Below are 22,683 nucleotides of genomic sequence, written 5' to 3' on the forward strand. Positions count from 1 at the left end.
TCAAAAAGTGGTGACCTTGTTTTTTTGTTGGTCTGTTTCTAACCTAGATAGCCATTCAATTAGAAGGAAAATAAGAAGAACGCAACATTTTAATGCGAGGCGGTTCGTAGTTTTTTATTACAGTTGGAGATAAATGAGGTTATCCTGTTTCAAAGATGTCTAAAAAACATCAAGTGTCCAGAAAGAGAGGAATTTGAAATTTTAGAAGTTCACACCTTCCAGTTAATAAGCGGACCACAAACCGTGATGAAATTTTCAGAATTCGTGAAGACAAGCGTGTCTAGTTTTTTTCTGAAAATTTTGTAATCCGGAAATCGCTAGTTTCAGCCGAGTTATATAAGTTTTAGTACTAAAAATGGCGTTTAAGTGCAAAAATAGCAATTTTTACAATTTTTGAGTTTCTTGGGCGATTCAAAGGAAGAGATTCGTTGAGCTAAAATTAGAATTCAACGAAATTTCCTATTTCAGACATTTTCTCAAAAACATTTTTTTTTCGAATTTTCCACTTGGATTTTTACAAATTTTATTTTTTGTCAGAAATATGAAATTTAAATTTTGTTTTTCTCAACTTCTAGGTGGTTTTGGAGCAAGACATTTGTTGTTAAAAACTAATGGAACTTCATAATTCAGACATTTTCTGCAAAAGTTTATTTTTCAATTTCCGAATAAATTTGGAAAATCGTTCGCAATTCGAAAATAAAAATACCATTTGAAAAAATGTCTGAAATATGACAATTAATGAAATCACAAGAACAACGCAACAAAAATTTTTTAAAACGTCTTAGAAGTTTAGAAAATCGTCGAAAATAGCTGTTTTTGGTACTGAAACTGATATAATTTTACTGAAACTGGCGAGCAAATACAAAATATTTCAGAAGGGTCTAAATAAGATTCTTAACCTATCCTGAAAGCCCCATCAAAACCTGATTCACAATATGTTGAGGTTACTTGACTCAACGTCATCTAAAACTATTCGAATAAATTCAGGAAGCTTTAATATTCGAAAACAAGTTTATACCTCCCAGATAAAACTATTCAAGCGTGTAACAGCAGTTTCATAGTCACCGATTATTAAATGCATTTGTGCATATATACACACTAAAAAATAACAATCAAGAAAATCGCCGAGCATTTCTTGTTTTGTTTTGAGAAGCCAAAAAAGCTAGCCCAGACCGGTGAGGGTGTCATTATTCTAACGGCAGCTCTAGTGTCAATATAACAAATAATTGCTCCTAGTAGCATAAATCTTTGACCTACTTTTATAACAATACAGCGAACAAGTGGAAGAAAGGTGTAAGTGGGAAATTCGGATTGAAAACAGGAAGGATGCGGGTTCCGGAGCTTTCTAAATATAATTTTTAAAGAATTTCCAGCAAAATCTAGAATGTTGCTCATTGATTCTTGTTTTTAATTGTGTACAACTTCCAAAAAGTACTAAACAATTATGGCACCTGCTTAGAGTTGAAAAATCAGGTTTTTTGGTTCGAGGTTTCACAAAGATCATTTTAAAAGGAATTCTGTCAATCAAACAAAGTTGATGAGATTAGGTTGGTATCAGTCGCAGGTTTATCGTCAGTTTATAATTAGTTTCTTGTTTTGGAAGGGAACAGGAACAGGTGGAAAATTCGAATTATTGAAAAGGACATAAATTTTAGCAAAGAACTATCAGCTTGGGTTTCTAGGTAGAAACTATTCATTTGCAATAAAAAATTTGGTTTTTGGGTTACGTTACGTTGTATACTGTAAAACCTGTAATAGAAGGACCCCCTAGTTTTCAACTTTGAGTTAATTTTTCTCGTTTCCTGTCAAAGATATGAAAAAATTGTGAACTGATGAACTACAGGACCTGAGCCCCGCCCGCTTTTGAATTTTGGGTCGCAACGCGCATTCAAAGAAACCGATTCAAAGAATATTTTAAAAGACAAATTAGCAACAAAAAATAAAAATCAAGAAAAAAAATCGATAAACTCCGAATGCTAAGAATATAGAAGAGGACCATAACAGGTGAACAGTCTGTGTGTGTGTGTATGCGTAATGGTCCTCGGCACACAAGACCCCGGAATTCGTTCTCATGGGGAAGTGGTGACCCCATGCACTGTTTGGCCTCTCTCTCTCTTGTCGCATAGAAAATGACGTTGCGAGAGAGTTATTAGCAATGGCCCACCCCACTATTCTCTATCTATCTACCAGGGACCAACACATCTGGGGTTTGGCAGTGTATTATATTGTGTGCAGGGCTAAAGAAGACGACGGGCGTGGGGACGACGGGAGGGTATGGGGATGGATGAATGAGATTGAGATAGATATTCGAAACTGGAGATGGAAAGAGTTGAGACACTGCTCGTTTACATATGGAAACCCGAAAAAAAAGAGCAAGTGGTTTGGAGTGGTGGTGTTGGTTGGTTCTGGATGAGCCGCGGTTGGTTGACTCGTCTTTTCTTTTCGTTTTTGAAATTTTCAGGGAGAGTCCAAGCGAGAGAAAAAAGGTTTTGACATTCTTTGGAAACAAAAATTGAGACAAAAAAGGATCCTATAGCAAATAAATAGTTAATAAATGCGCAAGGAAACTGAGAAGGGCTGGAGACCTCAAAAAATAAGGGTCGACCTCAGAAATTCGAAACATATGAAAATCAAATGTTGTAACTAGAACCAGTTCTGTCACTTAATTAAGAATTTTGGTGGTTAGAAGAGGTAGGCAATTGAGGAGTGAACAGTAAAAACACTAACAAAAAACAAGACAATGAAAGGATTTGGAGGTGTTTGGGGTTGTCTTCTCCTATTCCTCTCTCCTCCAATCCTCCGGGTCAATCACTTAGACATGATGGACGGGGCAGAGGGACAGTATGGCGATTTGAATTAGGGCGGTGCATTCATTCAAATCCCTACCCCCGCCACCCGGCCGGTCCCGTTATTCTTTTTTATGAGAGAAGCTCTTCCGTCCTCACAAGACGCTTATGTATGTGTTATTTTTGTGTCAAAGAGGAAGAGAACGAGTACATGGGCCTCCGGCCATATGCGTAATATGTCTTTTCTTTGGAATGTGCCCTCCTTGACGAGTACTACATTTTGAACATTTTTTCAAGCTGAGAAATAAAGAAAACTGAATTTTTCGAACTCAGGCAATCAGTATACCGTAATTCCTTCCATAAAAGTCCACCCGAACCGTCAGCTCAGAGCTCAACTATCTCGATTCCCGTGAAAGTCGTCTGAAAATGATTAATTGTGAAATTGTTCATCATAATATCACCAACATTTTATCAGTTGAAAAGTTTTTGATATCTTTGACAGGAATCGAGATAAATGAGCTCAATGTTGAAGATTTGAGTATACTTCTATTAGAGGAAGTACGGTAGCCTTCTGAGCTTCATTGAAAGTGAACAAAAAAAACAACACAACTTTCAGCCATGAATGTGTCTGAAAATTTTTACTCAGAGGAAGTATGAAAAATAAAAAACTTTCACGTGCTCTGACAACTCAACTCTTGAACTCCAATCAAAAAACAGCGGTAATAAAAAATTAGTACTTCGGGTTGATGGCTTACGAAGATTACTCTAGGTACGAGTGAGGCCCAATAGTGTTGTCGTGATGCTCATAAGTCGGATGATTTCAAATTGAATTTTCGATTGTAAGCTTCTAACACTTTATAAGAAAAGTATTAAACTAGATCTTTTTTCGAAAAAAAATTTCAAAAAATCCAAATATAATACTACCGTAGCACTTCTAGCTCGGTTTCTTCAATAGATATCAAAAATTTTTCAACTAATAAACTATTTTTCATAACGTCACCAATGTTTTATCAATTGACAGATTTTTGATATCTTTTACAGGAACCGTGATAATTGAGCTCAAAGTTAACGGTTCGGGTTCGGCATCTATCAGGAAAATACAGTGAGTGGAAATCGAATTTCACCCGGTGAGCTTTGCGAATTCTATGGGAAAAATATGATTTTCAGTATATTAAATATGATTATATATGGTTTTAGAAGCATTCTCTCTTACCTTATCAGATTCAGAAACAGAGTTCCACCAATAATTGTTTCCGGCGAACTTCGATAACTTGAAACTTTGCGATTTCTACAGTAATCCACATTGAAAACTACATTTCTAATAGCATGGATTTTTATTGATCCCGTGCGACAATAAAAAATACATATATGGCAAGTTTTCAAGAAAAAAAAAACACAAAATATTAAGCAAATTTGTGTTTCAAATCGAACGAGAAGAAAAAAAATGAGTGGAAAGCGATAATAATAACTGAGACGGGAAGGGCGAGGGGTGAAAGGAAAGAAGACGAAAGTAAAGCACAAAATCTGGTCAGAACGACTAAGTAGCAAGAAACAAAAAGGACACGAAGAAAAAAGAAAAACAAAAAAAATTCGGAGAGAGAAAATGTTGAAAAGTTTAGACAATGGTTTCTTTTGTCGGCAAAGAGTTGCGAGGCGTCCTGGAACAAGAGACATTTGCTCCAAGTTTCGAAAATTCCGAGAGTCAAAAATACTTACGTGTTCTTTTTAAATGTGATTTTTGAATAGAGCGGGTGCGATTGGATAAGGTGGTATGCATCCTCAAATATGGCTGAGTCTCTAGATCTGGAAATGAAATAGAGGTTGAAAATTATCATATCTTTTTTATCATAGAGTACCGGTCAATGAGATAAACCTAAAAAATTTAGTTAATTTTGACCGTTTTCAGAAGTCTGGAACTCGGCTCTCAAGTTTCCGACGACTCTGAAAACTTTGGAAGATGTAAAATAGAGATTGCAAATATCGCATTTACTGAATTTTCAGAAAACTCCTATTTTTTCCGCTATCTGCCGAAAGACATCTGTTTATGCACATTTTCAATACAAAAAAGGTTTTTTTCAGAAATCGACAAATAACTGAAGAACTAGGAATAAAAAAATTCTTCAAACGCAAAATTTTCGATCTAGATCTGTTTTAAACTCTCGAAAATTTACAAAATGATCAGAAAATTGACAGTCAACCTCTGAACCTCTGAAGATAGTCAAAATAGCCAAAAATCAACTGCAAAATACGTTTTTTGCTTTTCTTATTGACCAGTGTTAGTGGTTTTCTTCCCTTCGTTGAAATAAATAAATTTTATTTAAAAAAGTACTGTAAACTTTTAGAGCACCTGGTCATCGAATCTTTTTCGTCGAAAGTGAAGTGGAGGTATTGAACTTTTGAGGTGTTGGTGTTATAATAATGGTGGGTTGGATCTGAAAATTTCTTTTTTTTAATTAAAAAAAAATTGTAGAAATGCTTGAGTGCCATGTTAATAGGGACACCTGACGGATCTGTGAATGTGGTTTTACCCCTTAATGCCGAACATAGAACAAAGGACCAAAGGACAAACACGAATATAGTATTACCACACATTGGACGTAAAAGCAGTAAAATCAAATATTTCAAAAATAGTATCGATTTCTCTGGTCATCATCAGCATCATGACCTAAAAACTGATATTTTTAAAAGCGTTTGTCCTCAATTTGGCACTTCAGTCTTCTTTTAAAACTGAAAATTAGAGGGGGTAAGAGAAACTGAAAAACGAACCTAGAGAAGCTTTGTTAGAGGAACGTTCGAGGTAAGGCGGCCACGCTGGAGAACCGAGTGCCGAATCGAGTGATTGGTTGGCGACACCGCTGATGGTACGGACAAGTCTATCTTGGCGAACATACCCGTTTCCGTTTGGCGCGTTGGCGATGAGCACTAAAATTTGAGAAGGTCTGGTTTGCTGAGACTATTGTTGTTGGATGGGATACGTTGAGAGGTGTCCGGAGTGATGATGTGGTCGGCTAGCGGGTTGTCGGTTCCAAGGTCCGGACGTTTTGGGATGACAGGGAAGTCAGTGTCGTATTCGTCACAGATAGTGTGCATGGGCTGGAATTTTGAAAATAAGGTGCTTAGCAGGTCACGAAAAAGCAAAACAAAGCTAGAAAAAAGATTTACTATGACAGATGGAAGGTTCACAGGAGCTGATAATGGTCGATGTCTTCTATTCTTCTTGAAAATATCCATCGGAGATGTTGGTCCCGATCCAGTCGATCTATCCGAAAAAAATTGCTCATTAAACTCCTGTGACGCAGTAATAGTCTCATTGGTCATTGTTAACATCCAATCTAGATAGTCCACAATCATTTTAAACGATGGTCGATCTTCAAGCTTGGTCTGCCAACACGCTTGCATCAGTTGATACACTTCCTGGGGGCATAGATGGGGTGATTCCATTCTGTATCCATTTTGAAGGTATTCATAAAGATTGTGCATCGCGATTGTGGGATACGGAGTTCCTCCGAGTGTCATGATTTCCCATAGGAGAACTCCGTAAGACCAGCTGTAAAGGGTTAGGATAAAATTATTCAAAAAAGTTTCTTTCAAAGATCAACAAGAAGCTGAGATAAACTGGACATTCTTTACATCCTCCAAAATTTTCAAAGTGATTGAAAACTGGACAGCTGAAATTTAGGTTCCTTAAAATGATAAAAATCAATTTTGAAAATACGTTATTGCACATCCAATTGACTAGTATTGTATGTATTACTTACACATCGCTTTCAATTGTGTAAACATTAGAATCTAATGATTCCACAGCCATCCATTTGATTGGCAATCTTCCGGTACCACGTTTTCTGAAATATTCTCACTCACTTTACTCGTTTCTTGCTTACACAACAAACTTGTAATAATTCCCAGTGTTCACATCTCTCGACAGTCCAAAATCCGAAATCTTCATGATATGACCCTCGCTGACGAGCACGTTTCTCGCCGCCAAATCTCGATGAATAATCTTCTTTTCGGCCAAGAAGTTCATGCCGGTCGCCACTGCCACGCAAATTGCACAAGATGACGTTGTGTGAGGTTTGGGATGAGCTCCTGAACAAATTATGTTTTCCGTGAAGATCAAGCTTTTTTTGGGGAGTTTTATTTGTGAATGTGAGGGAGGAAGTTAATTCATGTTTAACGAAAAAAAAAACAAATGTTGTAACATCAGCAAAAAAAGTTGCAAAATTCAGCTGTTTCTTATTTTGAAAGCTGATTTAATATTTAGGAACTCTTTTTTCATTGCACCTATACAAACCAAAGATTATAATGTTGAAATTCTCAGTGTTTTCGAGACATGTGAAATTAACAATGTTTTGCTCAAAAATTTGAAGGGATATTCATCAGAGAAGCAACAATATACTCACAACATCAGCGATTTCATTTTTCCTTGGCTCCAAATAATCTGCCAGCTCCTGGCTCGACTTTTTCACTTTGTCCTCCTTCGGACGATGTGCTCTCAGAAAGTCGCGAAGGTTTCCATGTTTGCACAATTCAACAACTACGTACAGTGGTCCCTGACCAGTACTGCATCCAATAAGTCGGAGAACGTTTTCGTGTTGTCCGATTATTTTGAACGTCTCCATCTCGCTAACCAAATCAATCAGCTCTTTTTCGTGTGCCGAGATTTTGAGCTTTTTCACGGCAACATCGAGTTCCTGGAAAAAAATTGGTTAGAGGTTTTTTACAGTACCGGACAAAAAATCTTATTTTTACTTCTTTTTCCAGTAGAAAATACCCTATTTCCTTCAATAGAAGCAGACTCAAATCTTCAACTTTGAGCTCAATTATCTTGATGTCTACAGAAGATATCAAAAACTAGTCAACTGATAAAATGTTGGTGATATTATGATAAACAATTTTTTAGTCGACCGCGTTTTGATATCTTCTACATAAGCCGGGATATATAGGCTTGAAGTTGACGGTTTAAATGGCTTTCCATTAGAGTGTCACGCTAATTGAAAAAGTATAAAGTTTTAGACTACTTTTCCAGAACTTGAAAGATGACTATTTCTCACGGACAAGGTCAAAATATCCTTACAGTGCCATCACGCTTCAGCTTTGCTTTCCAAACTTCTCCGAACGCGCCTTCTCCAAGCATACTGTCCAGGGTTAAGCTGGAAAAATGTAATTGTAGTTTTTACATTTTGAAACATTATTATGCTCACTTGGATCTCTCTATTTCGAACGTTGGATCACAATCAACTTCATAATCCGAAAGAAGTGCACTTTCCGAGTTCGACCTCTTTTTCCGTTTTGCTGCTTCTTTTTTTGTCATTGGTGTCTCAATAATTTGAATCGAGTATTGTGTGGGACCACCATTCTCATCTCCCTCTGTTCGTTTGCTAATCACCACTCGTTTTTTCCTTGCCACTAGACCAACAGTGTCTTCAAAAAATCCCTTTTCTTGAAGAGTCTCCTTGCAAAACAGTAGAAGAAACACAAACGACGCCGCACAAACTGCCAGTAGTGATAGCAATGTGATAAAGATGATATCTAACGCTGTCCATCTGCTGACTCTCGGTTCGTCTCCAGTTAACAAGTGAATTGCTTTGAATTCATTTACAGTCAACGTCGCGTTTGCCATACTCTGAAATTTGGTCACGTGATAAAACAATTAAATAATTTCAGTACCATTCCCAACGAATTTCCACTCAAGCACGCATACGTTCCTTGGTCCTCGATAGAAACGTTTGTAATAGTCAAAGTTGATTCATCGCCAATATGATGAACATGTGCTTTCTGGAAAATGTCATAATTATACAGTTCAAGGGTATAAATTCACTTCTACAGTTTCCATCTCGGTGTAATTGAAGAGGAATTCTTCTGCGGAATTGTTGTAGTAGCTGAAGGATCCGTTGATTTTGTTTACACGGACCCACATGATATGGGGATGGAGGTCGGAGACAACCTTGCAGTTGAATGTGGCGGTGTCATTGACGTTGACCTGAAAATGGGTTTTTATTGGAGCAGGCCTTCAAAATCTTCGAGAACGGACGCAGGAAATTCACAAAAATGGGACCAAAAAGGGTGCCTTTCAGAAATCGAAAAATAACAGAAAATCTAGAATTTTTGGAAATAATCTGTAAATGCAAAGTTCCGAATTTAGGTATTACAAAGAAAAAAATTTTGAAAGAAAAAATTGTTCCGACTCACATGCGCATTTTCTAAAATATTTGGAACAATGATCGGCGGACGTCTCATCCGATTCACAATCAACACATGGAAAAATTTCCTTGTCATCCCCACAAAATTATGCGCTTCACAATGATAATCTCCAGAATCTGCGACCATCGCATCTTCCACTTCCATAGACCATCGTTTGAACTTGTATTCATAACCGCCGGCTCTGGCGCTGGTTTTGTCAATTTGAACACCATTTTTGAACCAAAAGATCTGAATTCTTACTGTAATTTTCCACTGTTTTCAAAAATTATTTTCCTTACCTCTGGTTCAGGATGTCCTTTAGCTCTGCAATTGAGTTTCAGAGTTCGTCCAGACGGAAGGGCCTGTGTCTCATTGAACAAAACAACATTGTCGTGCGAGTCAAAATATGGTGGCTCATCGACAGTGACATTGAGCTCTTTGAGCTCTGCATCAGGAGACACTGGTTGGCTGACGTGGTATTCGTCTTCTTCTTCTTCCTCTTCTTCTTTTTGTGCATCGATAAAAATTGTCTCTGAAAAAATTAGTGGTGGATAGATCAACAATTGGTAGATCAAAAATAATTTTTTTTTAAAAACCCCTTCGCTTTCCTACCCTTCGTCTTCTTTTGATTTAGCTGTCTTAATCTCAAAATCTGCCTTGCTCTAGCAATTTTCTGCACATTATTCATCTTCTCCCATCCGACCAACTGGCTCTTCACTCTACGCATTTCCGCAGGCGGCAGAAGTTTTGGCAGCAAGTGGCTCACGTCATAGACGCGATGCTCAGTGAGCCAATCGAACAGTTTCAATGGATCTGAAAGAAAAAGGATGCTTACTTAAATTTTCAGAAGATTCTTCGGACGCTTCTTGCGATGATGGCATTGTCTTGCTTCGTCTGTCTGGCTTTAACACAACATGCTTCACAGTGGTATTCTCCAACTCAAAATCAAGAACCGGCGCTAAATTGAAATCTTCACAATGATCTCCCAAACATGGCATTTTTGCGAAAGGTCGACGTGCACGATTAATCATTCGATCCGCATACTTCTGACAGTTCTCTGCTGTTGCTGCTCGGAAATCAATGTCCGGACGTTTTGGCTCCTTATTGTAGCGCCACAAGCAAACACATTCCATGGGGATTCGATTGTGTGGGATTTCGGGAATAAGGAAATAATCACAAAAATCTGAAAACCACGCCATGCAGAAGGGAATCGAGCAAAAACCGCAAAACCATAACAAGAAATTCAAGAAAAAAAAGCTTACCGATGACTTCAACAGTGAAGTTTCTGGTGATCTGACCATAAGCATTGTGCACTCGGCAAGACCACAGACCCTGGAAGTTTAGGAGTTAGCAATGATAGGATTACTGTAGAATAATAATTTGATAATATATCGGCAGTATTATGATACATGACTTATCAGTTGACAAAGTTTTTATATCTTTCACAGGAATCAATATGATTAAGCTCAAAGATGGTGTTTGAAATAGGGTTTTTGTTAAATGAAAAAGGTAGATTTCTAAAAGAATTGATCAAATTCCAGCTCTTGCAGGTTTCGAATAAAACATTTTTGACAGATTTTTCAGACATTTTAATTTTTCGAAAGTTAATTTTGAAATTTGAGCATATTCTTGATAATTTCGAATCAATATTGAAAAAAAAATAAGTTGATCGGAATTGTTTAAAATTTCTAAACTCGGATTTCTGAAACTATAGAGAAGAAATACATTACCGGCCAATAAGATATACCCAAACATATTCCTCAATCAACTTTTGGCCATTGGAACTCGCCTGTCAAGTTTCCGATCACTTCGTAAGTTTTGAAAGATGAATACCTAGATTGATAACTTTGCATTTACAGAATTTTTTGAAAATTTCTGGTTTTCAAGTTATCCGCACACTTCTGAAAGACACGTCTTTTTGGTTCGTTTTTGTACTGAAAATATGGAAAAAAACGTGCGTCTTCTCAGAAATCGGGAAATAGCTGAAAACTAACAATTTTCAAAAAATTATTTGAATGCAAATTTCACAGTCCAGTTGTGTATTAAATCCTTCAAAATTCTAAAACTGATCGTAAACTGAATACAGTGCTCCAGATTCCGAAAAAAAGATAAAAAATGCCGAAAATCAAGTGAGAATCTTTTTTTATATTTTAGTGAACGGTATCTGCATAATGAAAGTTTTTCAAACAGTTTTCTATGTCCTGAAAGGACAATGGTTTTCAAACACTTGTTTCCTACTCTGCTCCAATGCTATACAAATTCACCTGGTCCGATACATCAATAAGCCTTATCGTGAGCAACATGCGATTGTGTTCCTTCCGAATTCTCTGCACATTCAACTTTTCCTCCTTCATCAATTTATCGTTCCGATACCACTCAACCTTCGCTGGTATCTTTGATGCGGCAATTTGGCAATCAAGTTTGACCTGTGAAATGTTTTTTGTTTCAATCAGCCGACAAAAACGCCGATATAACATGAAAGGCGAAAAACTCTCACCTCATCGCCGAGATAAACCTCGTTTCTCTCATTTGCGACATGTTTGAACCGTGGGATGTTTTCTGAGAAAGGTGATATAAAGGATAAAGTCCACTTAAAAAAAAATTACCTCGATAATGACTGGTCAACCCATGCAGTGAGCAATGGGTTATTGCTATCAGGCTTATCAGTATGGAATAGAGCAATTTCATGTTCAGAGTAGCATTCGAGGTTCTGAAACCGTGCTTTAAAAAGTGTGTGGAGTAAAAAAGAACAAAGATTCCAAAAGGAAGAGAAAAAAGACAAAATTTACATGGTAGAAGAGGTATACAAAGGGATTGGAACAGAGATTTATGGGTGCTGGTTCGTGTGCTGTACGGCAAGCCAGGTTATAAATTACAGGGGCTCCAAACCCCACCATATGAAACAAATTCGTCCGCGCGGCGCCGAAGACAAGTTCAAAAGCACTCATAATAAGAAAAAATAGAAAAGAAAAAGGACGCCAATTATAATTAGAGAGTCAATTGGCGCATATGTCGTTCGGATAGGAGAGCAAAAAAACGAAGCGGAGCAGTAAAAGAGAAAACGGAACGAGCCTCAAATTGAGGAGTTTGGCGAAAGATGAGCGTCCAGATGTTGGAGGTGGACTCGATATTGAAACAACAAATTTTTGAATTTTGCACATCTGGCAGACCCGAGTTCCGGATGTGGTGCACATGTTGGGAGGGTTCATTGTTTCCGGAAAGTCAGGGAATTTTTATTATTCGATAATAGGGTTTTTGTAGTAAACTCAAAAATAGTTCTGAAGCTCTTAGAAAAATAGCGAAGAAAAGTGTTAACGTTTGGGAAGTGTTATAAATCATAGTCTGCGACAGGCATGCTGCTGGAACAGAACGGGTTCATCATCTCTCTTTTTTTCGCGATAGTAGGAAATAGATCATTTCTAATTGGCCGAGAAAATTTATATATTTGAGATGATGAGATAATAAACGCATTCCTTCTGATAAATAGAGTGGAGAGAGATATCCAATTTTCGAAAAAAACGAAAAACAAAAATTGGCAACGTTAGCAGAAGGCGGTGCTGGTGTAGACGGCAAAGTGCATTCTAAATTCAGGGTGTGATCTGGGTTCTCCTGAAAGATTGCTATCTCAGGATGATTGTCAAGGCAATAAATCCTAAACTGTCACATCATTTACTCAAGGAGGTTACCCAAGGTGGTTAGGAGTAAACTCCAATTTGAAAATTGTCAAACCAGTTTACTTCTTCTTAGAAAATACCATAAAACACCGACTGATAAAAGAAACGCAAGGGAAAAGAAAGACGTAATCATGAGCGTGAGGGTGACCGTCAGGGGGCATCTCTCGTTTTTTTTCCTTCCCTTCCTCCATATCCTTCCCTACCTGGGGGAGAGATTTGGTATGTGTCCATCTAGATACATTGGAATCTAGCCACAATCAGAAAGTTGGAGAAAATCAGTTGGGAGAAAATCAGAAAGAAAAAGGAAAAGGGAGAAGAAGAAGAGAAAAAGACAAAATGGACATATAACGCTGAAAACAGCGGGGAAGAAGGAAGCAAACAGTCATTGGCGGAAAACACAGCAGTTGATAGAAGAGGAGATAATCGTAGGCGACATGTTTAGAATCCGAAATTAATTTAATTTCCAATCTAACGGTTTCGCGCACTTTTCTTGCGTTGGTTGTTAGTTGATTTGAATGAGTCATCAGAGACCCATTCGTCTTTGAAAAACGATAATTGCACAGGTGACCAACAGCATATGATCTATTCTTCATTGAAAAATTATTTGTTAAGAATATAATACTAGTAAGTCAGGAAGGTACCGCTCAGTGGTACAACCATACAACTTTCTCGGCGGACCGGTATCATATATCACGCGCGCACAAGGATTCTCCGACGAACGGAGAACACCAACAGTCACAGTGTGAAGGAGGTGAAAAACAATAACGAATTGGAGAATGGTCGCCGGCAAATCACTTCATTTTTCATTTAAAGCAAAGAAGTCACTACTTGAAAATACTAAGCAAAAAATTAGAAATTTGAGATACAATAAAGCCTACAAGCATTGGGAAAAATGTTCAAGTTTAGTTGAGACAATCCAGCCACAGCCTCCCGCAATCTTTTACATCACCGACCATATTTACTTCAAAGAATAGAATTCCTGAAAGTTTTGGAAAGTTTCCAGGCATTTGTAAAAAAAGTTACCTTGTCCAACAAGATTTAGTTGACGTGTTTGGCCGTGATGAAATTTGCATCCTCGTCGTACGGCGACATGAATTAGCCATTTTCCGTGACCACATCCAATCTTAAGAAATATAAATTGATTTTTTTGAGATTTTTTGAAAAATTGGCTGATAACTGATTGATTGATTTAACTGATAACTATTTTCAAAAAATTATGTTTTCAGAATATTTCATAATTTTTTTTGTATTATCTTATCATTTTTGAGATATTTCAGAACTTTCAGGTGTGTTTGACGATATTTAGTAATAATATTTTCCTGTTTTCAATTCTTTGAATATCCAGAATATTCAAAATTAAATTTTTGTCCTTTCCTACTACCGTCTTTGCTGTAATAATAGAATCTAACCCAAACCGTCCACGTTCAGTTCAATTATCTCAATTACCGTGAAAGTTATCAAAATTTTGTCAACTGATAAAATATTGGTGATATTATGCTAAAGATTTTATCAGTTGACAGATTTTTGTTATCTCTCATAAAAATTGAGAAAATTCAGCTCAAATTGCAATTTGTTCATTCAATTTAAAAATTTTTAAAATTTATTTTTCAACCACATATTTCAATAAAAACTCACATTCGTTGGTGTAAAACTAGTAAAGTCTAAATTATTCGGATAAATATATCCACTACATTCTCCGTTTGGCGCCTGAATCTTAATCACGATGTCGGCTTTGATTTGAGTCTTAAACGCAAGCTCAACTTGAGATGCTTGGAGAGGACAGAATAGCTGCTCTTTGGCATGATGGTCTACTCCAAACGTTTGGTGGTATCTGAAAATTTGAATTTATGAAAAATATGATAATTTCAGAGTATTTACCTTCTTTTTCTTTCAAAACTGGACAACTTCCCTCTTTTAGACGCTTTGTCTTTCGGTTTTTCCTCTCTTGGGAAAAGTCTGAATATTCGAACATTGGAAATTATATTTTTATGGAAAAATGACTCACTTAATTAATGGGCAGGTACCAGATGGGATAATTTGTTTTATAGTTGTGAAGATTTTATCTTCTGATGGGAGTTTTAGAATTTGATAAGTTTTAGTGTTTATACGGCACTGAAATATAGAAAATTTTGAAATCTGAACATGAGAAAAAAATAAAATATACTGACCAGCCGGAAAGATTCGTTGCGATTAAATCGCTGAATATGATAGTCACGTGCATTTTGAGGCGGGGTTTCGATATCAGGAGCATCTCCAATACCAAATATTTTTCGCGTTCTCCTGATACTTCCCTAGAATATGAAAAGCGAAAATACAGAAAAAAAATAGAATGAGGTACATTTATAACTCTCCGAAAACTCCTGATCTAGTATTCCTTCGATTCGGAGCAGCAGCTTCTTGTGGTGGCTCCTCGTCATGATAGATGAACTCGGTCTCTGGTGGAGAACTGATTATGCTCTGAAAATCAATTTTTAGATGGTAAAATCAATCTACAAACAGTGCCGGTCAATAAAATATTTGAAATAAAGGTTTTCAGTCAATTTTCGGCCAATTTAACCATTTGTGGGAGCTTGGAACTCTGCTGTCAAAACTCCGACCACTTTGAAATTTTGAGAGGGTGTAAAACAAACCTAGATTGGAAATTTGGCATATACACAATTTATTGAAATTCCCTAGTTTTTAAGTTATTCACCAATTTGTGAAAGACCCCCATTTCTAGCTTGTTTTGTACTGAAAACGTGAAAAAATAAGTAATTTTCAAATATCGGCATATAGATGAAACAGTAGAATTTTTCGAAAAATTCTGTAAACACAAAAATTTCAGTCTGAGTCTATTTTACACCTTTCTGAATTTTCAAATTAGTATGAAATTTGAAAGAGGAGCTAAAAATTCCTGAAAATGATAAAAATGACCGAAAATAGACTGAAAAATTCGTTTTTCTGAATCTTATTGACTGGAACTGATATAACAATCTAATTTAGAGTAGTATTTAAATTACGATACCTCAAACATCCGTCGAAAATTATACATCTTTGATTGTCGCCGCAGAAAAGGCAGCGGTGGTCCATCATTGATGGCTATCATGGTACCCATAGCTGAAGAGTTATAACCCATGAATTAATTTAAAATTTATGAGAAAGGGGCAAAGTGCAAGACATGAACCGACGAACAAGAATAAGTAGGAAAAACGGAAACAAAAAAGAATGAGGAATTTTTGCTGTCGGGTAAAAAAAGATGATTGATCACACTTCTGATCTTTCTCAATTGATAAAATATGCTGGTCAGTCACGAAAAATAAAGAAAACAGTATCAATCAATCATTGGTTTTATCATTTGATCTATATGGGAAAGTTTACATTTTGGAATTGGTTAAACGAAAACCTAGTTATGTATAGGTGACATTCTTTTTTAGAAAGAAAAAAAAATCGAAATTCGATAAAAAAGAGAATGGAAGGTTTGGGAGAAACACACACAAACGACCGACAATTGAAAAGAGACAATTTCTCTCATATCAATTTGTTGATTTTTTTTTCAGTAGTTAAGGTAATTGAGAAGAGACCCCACCAAGTAATGATGATATGGTGGAACCCCTCCTCGTCCCTTTTATACCACATCCTCGGGTGAAACGGAAAGTGAATAAATGGAGAATAATTGTAAATTCTGAGAGATAAAGAGACGGTTTTTACGGTGAAGAAAAATGCCTGGACAGTTGGTATCCAATGCAACCAAGGGTTACGTTGGACACACACAGATATCGCATGATCTGGAGGCAACCCGACAGTCGATATGATTTATGGATGATGGTTTCTCCTTTGAATGGGTGGAGAGAGGCGATAGGGCAAAGGAGGGGGAGAAACAGAAAAAAGTTCTGCCGATCAAAACCTATCTACAGTAGGCAGAGGTGATGTTGATGTTTGCAGTTACAGTAGCGGCCAATAAATTGGTTTGACTATTTTCAAGAGTTTAGAGCTCGACTCTCAGGTTTCCGATCACTCTGAAAATTATGGAGGGCATGAAACATACCTAGATCGAAAATTTTGCTTTCATATATTTTTTGGAATCCCTGGAATGTTCAGCTACCGTAAAACCCGTATTAAAAAGGCCCCTTCAACAGAACGACCCCTCCAATAGAAGGGACCTTTGAGAGGGGCTTGAAAAATAGTAGGGCCCCTCTAATAGAAGGGCCCCCTTCAAAATGTGTTTTGAAATTGACGAATTTCAAAAAATTGAAATAAAATAGTAGGAAATTAGTAAGAAATATTCCGGGAATTTCAAAATGAAAATTCGCTGAAACACTTTTTTTTAAAACACTTCCTTAACTGTGGTGAAATTGACAGATTTTCATAAATGCAAAACGAAAAGGTTCTCTTATTGGAGTGCCCCTGTAATAGAAGGGTCCCCTGGAGATCCCCTGGAAGGTCTTACGGTATTAACGAATTTTTGAAAAATGCTGCTTTTTTTCACGTTTGCAGTACAAAAACTAACTATTCTTCAGAAATTGGCAAATAACAGGAAAACTAGGAAATTTTTTAAAATTCTAAATTTTTAAAGATACAAAATATTCAATTTATGTCTGTTTTACACCTTCCAAGATTTTCATAGAAATTGGAAACTTGACAGCCATGCTCGAGACTCCTAAAAATGGTAATATGGTCAACAATTAACCAAAAAACACATTTTTCGTTTTATTGACTGGTACTGTATGCAGTCTACGTTGATGTTCATGTTTGCAGTTCTGTTCAAAAAATTATGAAAGTCCTTGGAGCAACGATGACGCATAGAACATAAAAAATAATCAAATTTACCTATAGAAACAAAAAAGGAAGAAAACATCTAATATCAATGAAAAAAAAATCAAATTTGATTGTCTTGTGTGTTTGTGATGCAATGTGACACTTTATCTAATTAGTCTGACCTTTTCGTCCCTGCTTTCCCAAATATTGTTTTTTGCAACGACCACACCACCTTCGAATTTGGATTCTTTGGAAAGAGCCAGAATTAAAAATTCAGGAACCCCTTCCCAAGAATTCCACCCTCTCCCTGCTTTATCTTCTTCTACGAAACGTGTGTTTTTGTCAGCTCTATTGTTTTGTGTCCTACTGTGTCCTCAGCATCTTCCTCTCTCTTTCTCTCTCATATGCATCATCCGAATGCCCCAACAAAAAAAGATAGAGAGAAACTGACGGACTCTGTTTTTCCACTCTCAATGAAAAGAATCGGGTAAAAGCGTCACGACCATTTGGAGACATTTTCTGTTGGAATTTGTCAACTTTTCCACCCCACACCACCCATCCCTAAGGGAATAATATTCGGCACCATTTAATATTCTTTATTTAGAGACGCCGCGGCGTTGCATGGGGCCCATTTTCAAGATTTTGTTGTTTTTTCTTCCTCTCGCTGTCGTGTTATGTGTTTTCTTCTTTTTTCCGACGCGTTTGTCTTTAAAAAACCCAAGAAACTTAAAACTCAAAAACATCGTGCGACAAGATGTCAAGTTTTGAAACAGATGAATCTTTTGTGCCCCCGGAAGAGTTATGAAGAAGTCAGACTTCCGGAGTCCTCGCCGGAAATCGTCCATCTAGAATCTCATTTGGCTTGGTTGGCTCGTATAGGTTATCTCTTTCCCTTGTTATTTCCATTCAGCTCCAGAAGCCCAATTTTCTTCTTTTCTTCTTGTTGACAGCATCCCTCAGAAAAAAAATAATTTTTTTTCCAATATCGTGGAACCATCTGGCGGCTCATCGTAATAATATTATGAGTTATCTCATGCCATCCTCCAATTTAATGGGAGAAATTCAAAAATATTTTTTATTTTCAGACTGCAAGAAGTCGTCCAGCTCTTTAAAACTGGCTGATATGCTTTATGACTTTGACGATCATAATTTGTTCATCACACCAAAGGTACCAGCACCTCCAGAAAAAAAATTCCGAGCAATTTTTCTCATTTCAGATTGCCTATTTTCCAACTGCAATGGGAGGCGCATCAAGACACATGATGGTCAACGGAAGTAGTCACAGGTGATTCACTTCCACAATTAGTACATTTCAATAAAAAAAAGTACATTTTAGAATCGCCGTGAAAATCAAGTGCAGCGATAACGAGTTGTTCCGCGTTTCACCAGTCTACACTCTTCTCGAACCGGGAAATGCGCAACGATTACAGGTAGAAAATTATGAATCATGAAAAACTTTTTTTTTGGAAATTCATTTCCAATTATCTTCAGAACTAGTCTACTCTTTGGAATGCAGGGTGTGGTCGAGAGGGCAATTTGAACTAACGAACAGACAAAAAAAAATCCGTGAACCGTTGCGATGTTTAAAGGTGGGGGGACAGGAGATTTTACGGGGGATTTTTGGGGCCACAGTATGCATTCTACCGTAACGGTGTACAACGCTTAATGTCACTCTGCGTACAGCGGTCGTCCTCGCCTTTATGTATGCAATCAGGCGCCCGCTCCAGTTTCGCCCGCATGGCTCAGTCGGTAGCGGCGCCGCACCTTCAATACTCGCCTCGGCAAGTTCAACTCCTCGAGGGGCGTATTTAAACAGAATTTCGAGAACATTATTTTTTCATGACTCCCCACCTTTAACAAAAAAAATGAACCCGAAAAAAGTGAACATCGTACAATTTTTTTGAGGAAAAAATTATGTTCAGTCGTTCTTTGACGAGTAGTGACGTACTTAGTTGTTGAACTTTTTGGGGGACCGATACAAAATTATCAAGCTTCACGAATGGAATGTTCTCATTTTTTACAGATTGTTCGTGATCCAGGTCCGCCAAAAACAGATAAGATTGTGGTGATCTACAAGACGACGTGTGCAAGCAGTGCGAGAGATGCGTTTGAGTGTGATTTGGGTAAGAGGGTGGGGAGAAGTGGGAAGGGAGAAGGTGTTGCGTTTTTCACCTATCGTTCGGCTTGTTAAAAAGGTCTTACTGTTGGCTAGGAAAATATTGATAATAAGGAACTGAAGACGACCGATTGATTAAAACCTGGAACGTATTCAAAAATTACGGATTAACGTACCGCAAAACCTGTACTAAAACGGCCCCTAATTTCTAATTTTAAGCCATTTTTTCTCGGTTCCTGTTAAAGACATAAGAAAGTTGTTAACTGATAATTTATTTATCATAATATCACCAATCTTCTATCAGCTGACAGAATTGCGATATTTCTCATAGGAACCAAGATAATTAAGCTCAACATGCACACATAAGCAGGGATGTTCGAAATGGCCTTTTTGAAATGTTTCGGAATATCGAATTACCGTAAAACCTCTAATAGAACGACACTCGGATCGTCCACTTTGAGCCTATATATCTCACTTCATTTGAAAGATATCAAAAAGTGGCTAACTAGTTAAATGTTGCTGATATCCTGATAAACATTTTACTAGTTAACCACTTTTTGATATCTTTCAAAAGAAGTGAGATATATAGGCTCAAAGTGGACGATCCGGGTGTCGTTCTATTAGAGGTTTTACGGTATCCTTTTTTCAATTTCGTATGTGTGGAATACTCTGATTTTTTAAAACGTAAAAATTCAAAATTTTAGAAGGTTCCGATTCTCAGAATTTAAAAATTTCGGAATCTTCAAATTTTAAAGTACAAAGAAATCCAGTTACTTCATCACAAAAATGCCAAAAATTAGTAAAAAATGGACAAAACAATTTCGAAAACGGAAACCATATCAAAAGTATTTCTGCTCGACACCTGTAAACAAAAGTTTTGCCTGCGGTCTTCGACATACCGTAGTCCAAAAAACTCAGATTCCAAAAAAAAATTTGAAAAAAGTCCGATCTGCATTTACTGAATTCCTATCTGGTTCCAAACATCCCTGCCGCCCTATACGCCTACTTTGAACTCAATTATCTAGGTTCCAGTGAGCGATATATTTTTGATATCTCTCGAAGGAACCAAGATAATTGAGCTCAAGAGACCCGCTAGGGCTTGCTTTTCAGAAAAAAATACGGAAACTAGAAGTAATTTAATTTGATGAATTTTTATAAATTTCTATATTACTCAAATCAAAGTACTCAATTTTAAAGCTTTAAGACATATTTTCAAGGATTTTCTAATGGAAATTCTTATACTCTGAATCAGAAATTCAACAGAATTTTCTAGAGAACTTCAAAACTCTAAAATTCCAGGTGCCGAACGAAAAGTAATCGCTCTCATTGCAAAGGAAGACGTGACCATGTCAATTGCCCCAACCACTAATTTGAAATCGATTCTGCGACAGAGCGTTCAAAAAAGTTGACAATTTTCGATCACCATCCATTCCCGTTTTACTCTTGCCTGAATAAACGCATTCACTCTTTGAAATCCAGATATACTTTCCATTTTTGACTTTTGTGTTTAACGAATATTTTCCAACTTACCATACAAAGACAAAAAGTTGATTTCTCGATCTGACCTACAAAAAAAAAGCGCTTGTTGAAAAGTGACCATGAAACGGTTGACGGGGGGCTAGAGGTCGCTTTGTCTTTCTTTTATGGTGTAATATCATCAGTTTTTGTCGTTTTTTCTCATTTCGACACTTTGGGTTGAGTTGTCTACCCGTGAAGTTAGTTTTCTTCATTTTCATGGTTTTTTTGTTTTTGATTCTATCCGATTAATCATACCGGAAGCTTTCGAAATCACTCGTTAGTCAAAGGCTCGTATATAAACTTTACGTATCCCTCAAACTCAAAGTCTCTTGTTCAGAATGAAGTACATTTTGGTTGCTCTCCTGCCCATTATCTGCCTAGCCGTACCACTTCCTGATATCCTTCCATCGCTCCCACAACTCCGTAAGGTTCAGTCGACATCTGTGAAAGGAAAGCTTTTGTGTGATGGCAAGGGATACGAGAAGGCTCGTCTGAAGCTCTACGAGATTGATCCCAGTGAGTGAAAACTATGAAAATGACACCAAACTAATTACTGTAAACACTAGTAGCCAAACCTGAACTCAATTATCTCGATTCCTATGAAAGATATTAAAAATTTGTCTACTGATAAAATATTTGTATTATTATGATAAACAATTTGAATGTTGACAAATTTCTGATATCTCTTACAGAAATCGTAAAAAATTGAGCTCGAAGAAAACGATTTTGGTCTGCTTCTACAATAATACAGTATCTTCATTTTCCGTTCATTTCTTTTTGGGTTTTATCAATTTTTGACAATTTTGTTACTTCAAAAATTGATTTCCCGAAAATTGTGGGAGTCGCCGCAATTCGGTAAACCGAATTTTTACACAGGTACAATTAACTAACAAAATTACAAAAACAAACATCCTGATAAAATGACGACTTATCTCTGAGCCGATTTATCTCGATTCCTGTGATAGATATCAAAAAGTAGTCAATTGATAAAATGTTTGTATTATTAAGATAAAAAATTTACTAGTTGAAAATGTTTTGATATCTTCCACAGTATCCGAGATATATGAGCTCAAAGTTAACTGTCCGGATAGCCCTCTACTAGTGTTTACAGTAATTAGTTTAGTTTTCAATAAAACGAATTTTCACTTTTCAATTAATTGTTTCAATGAACCTTTCAATTAAATTGTGTGTGTTTTTCAGTCAAGGACACATTGATGGCCGAAGGTCTGACCAACGCCGAAGGAGAATTCGAACTTTCTGGAAATGACACCGAATGGACCAAGATTGATCCAAAACTCAACATCTATCACAACTGCCACGACGAGGCTATTGTGAGTAGATTTTTAGATTTTTGATAAGACTTTTTTCAAGGTTTGAAGTTTATTTTCTAATTTTGAGTTTCAGATTTTTGTTGAGAGTTTTGTTAGAAATTTTTGAATCATTTTTAAGCAACATAGAACTTTTTCAGTACCTCCAAAGATGTTCAAACCTTGAATGTTTAATTTCAGGAGTGCTGGAGAAAGGTGGAAATTGTGATCCCAGACGATTTCATTACCGAGGGAGCCAACCCAGCCAAGACCTTTGATATCGGAATCCTCAACATCAACGCCGTGCTTCCAGGAGAGTCTCGCGATTGCTTGAACTAGACTAAAAATTCTTGAAATTTTCCTTTTAT

The 22,683-nt window shown here is 36.8% G+C and overlaps 4 protein-coding genes across 4 annotated transcripts; 2 read left to right on the top strand and 2 right to left on the bottom strand.

Annotated features, from left to right (window-relative positions):
* Positions 1–4,401: 4,401 nt before the first annotated feature.
* Cbr-egl-15 lies at positions 4,402–11,654 on the bottom strand (the record flags this gene model as incomplete). The annotated part of the gene is given in 20 exon segments (XM_002644006.1): positions 4,402–4,444; positions 4,503–4,589; positions 5,134–5,218; positions 5,553–5,733; positions 5,949–6,333; positions 6,545–6,628; positions 6,648–6,904; positions 7,187–7,477; positions 7,861–7,936; positions 7,988–8,409; positions 8,454–8,561; positions 8,605–8,766; positions 8,976–9,215; positions 9,266–9,498; positions 9,579–9,779; positions 9,802–10,149; positions 10,229–10,298; positions 11,231–11,392; positions 11,464–11,525; positions 11,573–11,654. The coding sequence occupies 20 exon segments, from the start codon at positions 11,652–11,654 to the stop codon at positions 4,402–4,404; spliced, it is 3,579 nt and encodes a 1,192-aa protein (XP_002644052.1).
* Positions 11,655–13,542: 1,888 nt separating this feature from the next.
* On the bottom strand, positions 13,543–15,734 carry CBG17517 (the record flags this gene model as incomplete). The annotated part of the gene is made up of 8 exons (XM_045239203.1): positions 13,543–13,619; positions 13,664–13,763; positions 14,276–14,471; positions 14,519–14,596; positions 14,646–14,752; positions 14,805–14,931; positions 14,988–15,097; positions 15,645–15,734. The coding sequence occupies 8 exons, from the start codon at positions 15,732–15,734 to the stop codon at positions 13,543–13,545; spliced, it is 885 nt and encodes a 294-aa protein (XP_045096227.1).
* Positions 15,735–18,395: 2,661 nt separating this feature from the next.
* CBG17518 lies at positions 18,396–20,899 on the top strand (the record flags this gene model as incomplete). Its single annotated transcript, XM_002644008.2, has 5 exons — positions 18,396–18,542; positions 18,592–18,659; positions 18,711–18,804; positions 19,398–19,497; positions 20,790–20,899. The coding sequence occupies 5 exons, from the start codon at positions 18,396–18,398 to the stop codon at positions 20,897–20,899; spliced, it is 519 nt and encodes a 172-aa protein (XP_002644054.2).
* A 447-nt stretch (positions 20,900–21,346) lies between these two features.
* Cbr-ttr-31 lies at positions 21,347–22,654 on the top strand (the record flags this gene model as incomplete). Its single annotated transcript, XM_002644009.1, has 3 exons — positions 21,347–21,524; positions 22,209–22,339; positions 22,517–22,654. The coding sequence occupies 3 exons, from the start codon at positions 21,347–21,349 to the stop codon at positions 22,652–22,654; spliced, it is 447 nt and encodes a 148-aa protein (XP_002644055.1).
* Between the last annotated feature and the right edge of the window lie 29 nt (positions 22,655–22,683).

The sequence above is a fragment of the Caenorhabditis briggsae genome (assembly GCF_000004555.2).
Source record: "Caenorhabditis briggsae complete genome, chrX, whole genome shotgun sequence".
NCBI classification, from domain to species: Eukaryota; Metazoa; Nematoda; class Chromadorea; order Rhabditida; family Rhabditidae; genus Caenorhabditis; species Caenorhabditis briggsae.